General features: G+C 38.5%; 1 protein-coding gene across 1 annotated transcript; it reads right to left on the bottom strand.

Annotated features, from left to right (window-relative positions):
• Positions 1–1247: 1247 nt before the first annotated feature.
• Positions 1248–2291, bottom strand: LOC131833162 (trace amine-associated receptor 4). The gene has a single exon (XM_059176344.1). It carries the CDS (start codon positions 2289–2291, stop codon positions 1248–1250), a length of 1044 nt encoding a protein of 347 aa, XP_059032327.1.
• Positions 2292–5411: the final 3120 nt, after the last annotated feature.

Here is a 5411-nt window from a genome sequence, read left to right as displayed (position 1 = left end):
AAATATATTTCAAAGAAGTGTACATAGATATGCATATTGAGGCTTTGCACTTAGCTAAGGTTATAGTAGGGCTTCTCAACAATGGAACTCTTGAAGTTTGGGGCCAGATAACCTTTTCTTGTGGGGGCTGCTCTGTGCATTGTAGACAGTTGAGCCGTATTCCTCAGCTCTACCTTCTAGATGTCAGTAGCACTTCCTCCCTGACTGCGAAAACAAAAAATGTCTCCTGACATTGCCAAAGGTCCACAAGAGGCAAATCTGTCCCTGGTGGAGAAGAACCACCAAATTAGAGAGACAGGGTGATGGTGTGAAAGGTGAAAAGAAGATTGTAAAGGATAAAATAAGTTTATGGGGTAGAAAGAAGAGAAAGACAGAAAGACACGTGAAGAAACATTTGAGACAGTAAGTATTATCCTAGAACTCTGGGGTAGGGCAGGAACTTCAGTTTGTGAATGAAGATCAAGCTTGGTGAATAATTAGTATGTACACACAGGCACTCAAAGAGGTGGAAATACCACCTATATGTTTATACACATGTTCTCTCTCCATATATATGGGTATATATATAAACATTATATATTGGGAGAAAGAAAAAATATATTCCTAAACTCTTTCTTTATTCATTCTTCTTATTCAGAAAGACTTTAATCAAAACATCACAAAACTCACATCAATCCTTTTGGAAAGAGGTTTAAGTCAGAACCACCAACAAAAACAAGGAAATAAAAAAAAGGGAAAAAAAGAGAGTAGCTGCGCCTGTCTGCTTCCTTCTCCCCTTCACATTCACGTCACTCACATGCTCAATAATTTAGGTTCCCAGTGTACTCAAGCTCGCTCTCCCACTCCTCTAAGATATAACAATAATCTTAAGAAAGACTTAGATTACCCAGTGTGGCTGCCAGTGAGTGTGGAGATCAAATAGCTGTGTCTCCTCCTCCGATGTTTACAAGAAAAAAAGAGGGTCCCCATTTGATTTAAAACAAAGAGATGAAACTCCAAATCCTTGGTAAATTCAGGAATCAGCAAACCATGGGACAGAGTTTCTTTCTATTGGAGATGCCTTCCCCACAACCCCAGAAATTGACCAGTTTGGTAGCTCTGGTACGCCCAGAAAGCTAGATCTATTCCTCCTGTTTAGGTATCCGACACCAACATGAAGACTATCTTTATCCAGCAAGTCCATGGCCCTACCTTTGGGGGAAAGAGCATCCAAGATTCCCTGACCAAAAAGAATGGCAAACATTTCCCTAAGCATCTGCAGGAAATAGGTTTAGGGAGGAAGAGTCAGGCTGAAAGATGGTTCCCGTGACAATCATCCTCAAAGCCTTGCGAAACCAGGGATAAAACATACCGTATATAATGGGATTGAAAGTGGAATTGAAATAACCCAGCCAGAGAAAGGCATTGTATAAATCTTCAGGAGTTGTAAAATTAATGAAAGGGTCTATAATCGTCAAGACAAAAAAGGGCAGCCAGCACAGCACAAACACTCCCATGACTATGCTTAAAGTCTTGGTGGCCTTGCTTTCTTTTTTGGATGATACTTTCATTTTGCTTTCTGACCATGCCTGTTTCCTGGTAGGACCCATGCCAAGTTGCCTAGCATGCTTCCTAGCTACTGTGAAAATGTGTACGTAAACCCCCACCATTACAGTCCCAGGGAGAAAAAAGGCTATAAAGGAGGCCAGCACCCCCCAGAGCTTGTTAAATATCAATACACACAAACCTGTACAGTCAATGGCTGCAACAAAGTCTTCTGCACCAATTATGTTGAACTCTGAGAATACCAGGCCAAAGGCAAAAAAGATGGGGATGGACCAACTGATGAACAGGAAGACCTCTATTACAGAGATGGTGATTTTGGTGACATAATGCAAAGGATCACAGACAGCATAGTAGCGGTCCACAGAGATGAAGCAGAGGTGAAAAATAGACGTGGTACAGAGCATGATGTCACAGCAGCTGTGGACTTTGCAAAAGAGGTCTCCAAAATACCAGCAGGACTCGATGGACCTGACCATACTGAAAGGCATGACCACACAGCTCAACAAAAAGTCCGTGGTGGCCATGGAGAGGATCAGGAAGTTGGTTGGGGACTGGAGCTGCTTGAAGTGGGCGATGGAAATGATCACAACCAGGTTGCCCATCATGGTCATCACTATAGCACCAATCATGACAATGTACATGGTACACACACTCAACACAGACCTCACATTTCTAGGGCAAGAGTTGTTGACCAAAGCAAAGCAAAATTGTCCTTCTGGAGGGTTCCAAAGATCAGGTGAATTCATTGTCTTTGTCCTGTGGGTACTATTAGTCTTCTCCAAAACACTATGTTTCTCTCCTTTCTATAAAAGAAAGAGGAAAAATAATGAAAATTGTTGGTGGACCAATTTTCTGAAAGGCCCAACTAGCTGCCATTCTAATCCCAAGCTGAACTCCCTATCTACCAGGAGCATTGCTTCCTAAATTTTAATGTACACAGGAATCACCTAGGGATCGTTTTAAAACATAGATTCTGACTCTGGGATGGAGGTTGAGAGTCTGCATTTCTCACTGGCTCTCTGGAGATGCCCCTACTAGTAGTCTAAAGACTGTCTCTTAACTAGGAAGGAACTAAAGACAACGAAATTAATATTGTCACCCAACATCTAAGTAACCCAATTATAACCACCTAAGCAACCTAAGTAAATGTCCATGCTCTGGTTCCACTACTATGCAGCCCTTACTGGGATTCTAAATCTAGGGACAGATCGAGAATCCCTTCAAGAATAACCAGGACCTGTGGAACTATTATTCAGTGTTTAGCTCAAACAATGATTAGAGTCTAAAGATTGTGCTTTTTTTCGTTCCTTAATTTCTCTTGTGGGTATTTGCATATGCTTTGGATCCTGTTGCTTGTTATGTCCTATTCAATTTAAGAAACATTTCTCTTGCCAACGTGAATATGTTTTTTTGCATTTAGAGCAATTTATGGTAAACCGAAAATGTGCTAAAGCCTACAAAATTATACGCTTGAGTAATCTCAGAAAAAAGGAGGAGGAAATACTGAAGTGAAAGATTCTGTAAATCTCATGGGTTATCTCCTTTCATATAGCAACTGCATCCATGAATTCAAATTTAAGTTGCGGTCTCCTGTCCACAGATTGCAAGGCTTCTATTGGTAACAAATTTGACACACAAGCGTGCTCATTATTTAAACTGTCACTTACATAATTGATGCTGTTGCCCTGAAAATGGAGAATGATGAGACTGACTTACTCAGAGTAGGACTGAGGTTTGATTTTTGTTTCTCCAGGGACAAGACTGGATGTATGACTCCGATGACCAATGACAAGCATTACTGAGATCTAAAGCCAGGTTGGAGAAATGCACTTTGGCCTGAGAAGAATACATTAAATGAGAATATAAGTACCTTTGAAAATAATTTACCGTATTTGCTACTATAGTTCAGCAATTTTTTCTATTGTGTATTACTTGACATTTTAACACTATGGCGCATATAACAAACCTGTTATATCTCACTACTCAATGCTTTAGACAACATCAGAGATTCAGTATTTATAAAAAAAAATAGAATCAAATTATTTAAAATCAAAGTATAAGCTAACTAGTAAAAACCAACTTTATTTTGCCCTCTGAGGATTTTTCTCTATACAATGAAAAGCCTCAGTGAATGGGGTTGGTTAGAAGATGTTGTGTTTTCTTTTTATGCTCATCTGGGTTTACAAAACTTTTCCTTCCAAACTTCTTCCTAGACAGAGCACTAATAACATCATAGTATGTTTTTATGAATTTTTGTTGCATCAGGAAGATGCAACATCAAGTAAGAAAAAGAAAAAGGGAAATTATTATTTTAACTGAAAGAAATTCATTATGAAACTGTTTTAAGAGATACTGGAGGACTTAGGACCCGTAAATGGCTTTGTTTGTCCTGGCTCAAGCTGCTCAAATGTATGAAAATAACTCCTCAGGGAGCTTCTGAGATGATAGCACAGAGAGAGACTTGGCTGCTGCAGTCAGGTTCTGAGCTGTCTGACCCATCATCAAAGCTCTCCCGGGGCTCCGCGGGGGCCAAGAAGACGACTGGAACACCAGGACTTGGTTTTTATGGAGAGAACTTAACTTGCCAAAGGAAAAACAATGGCATCTTAGGAAGATCTTTTCTGTCCTTGGCATTCATTTACCAGTGAACCCCTCTCAGCCGCTCATCTCCAAATTGAGTGAAATAGTATAGGATAAAGCATAAATAAGAATAAAGTCAAAGAAATAAGAAGATAGTGATATAGAATAAAATGAAGATCGAACAATAAGTAAAAAAGAAAGGACGAAAGGAGAGAAGGAAGGAAGGAGAAACAAACCAGATTAATAGGTACTTGAAACTGCACATTTGATTTTTCAATAGGATTTTCTTTATTCACCAAAGAACTAATAGATCTAAATTAAACGAAAAATAGTTTCAGGTTAGGTATATTATACTTGAAAAGCTTTGCAAAATATCTGGTTCATCTCTTCTTATGTTTCCTTTTCCCCACTAGGGTTCAAATTTCTAGAGGACGGGGTTTAATTCCAGTTTATCACTGTGTTCTGTTCTGTAGGTCTCCGGGTAGGCAGGGGTCACTATGCTCTGTACTCAATCACAGGAGGAGAAGTGAAGGGATACAACGGAATCAATGCGATGCAGTAAAATGAATATCAAAAAGCTGGATATAGTATTCTTGGCTGCATGTTTTTCTCATTTAGTGCTCTGAAAATATCATGCCATCTCTTTCTGGACATTGGGGAGGGTATGTGCTTTGGTGAGTGCTGTGAAGTGTGTAAACCTGGTGATTCACAGACCTGTACCCCTGGGGATAAAAATATATGTTTATAAAAAATAAAAAATTAAAAAAAAACATGTAAAAAAAAGCAAACAACTGAAGTATTTCCTGATATATGGCAATGAATGTACACGTGCCTGCATGGATATTTAAGTTATGATATTTCCAAATAATGGGTATTTTACAGACTTTTGGAAAAATTATGCAAAACCTTTTCCTGATATAGAATGAACCCCTAAGAGGTGTATTAAGTGAAATAACCAAGAGGCAGAACATTAATAAGCATTTTTCTATCTTTTTTAAAGTGTAAGAGAGCAGAATGTGTTTATATGATTGTTTGTGTCTAGAAAGACATGTAGGAAAGTGGTTGCCTCAAAAACAGACGTTTATAGGAGAAAAGAACGAAGACTAGAGGGAAATTTATTTTATAGTCTATAGACCTTGATTCCTTTTGCTTTTCTTCATATGCACGCACTCCTTTACAAAAATTAAAAATATTCTTAAATAAGTTTCTTTATCTTATTTTTCTTTATGCTATCCAAACATACTAATTAAAATTTAACTAGCTGTAGCAGAATTTAAAAACCCTTA

Source organism: Mustela lutreola, chromosome 6 (genome assembly GCF_030435805.1).
Source record: "Mustela lutreola isolate mMusLut2 chromosome 6, mMusLut2.pri, whole genome shotgun sequence".
In the NCBI taxonomy this organism is placed as follows: Eukaryota; Metazoa; Chordata; class Mammalia; order Carnivora; family Mustelidae; genus Mustela; species Mustela lutreola.
The sequence above is the reverse complement of the archived record's forward strand: the minus strand, read 5'-3'. Positions and strand labels throughout refer to the sequence as shown.

Coding starts and splice junctions, on each gene's coding strand:
- LOC131833162 (XM_059176344.1), bottom strand. CDS start 2,291: ATGAATTCACCTGATCTTTGGAACCCTCCAGAAGGACAATTTTGCTTT.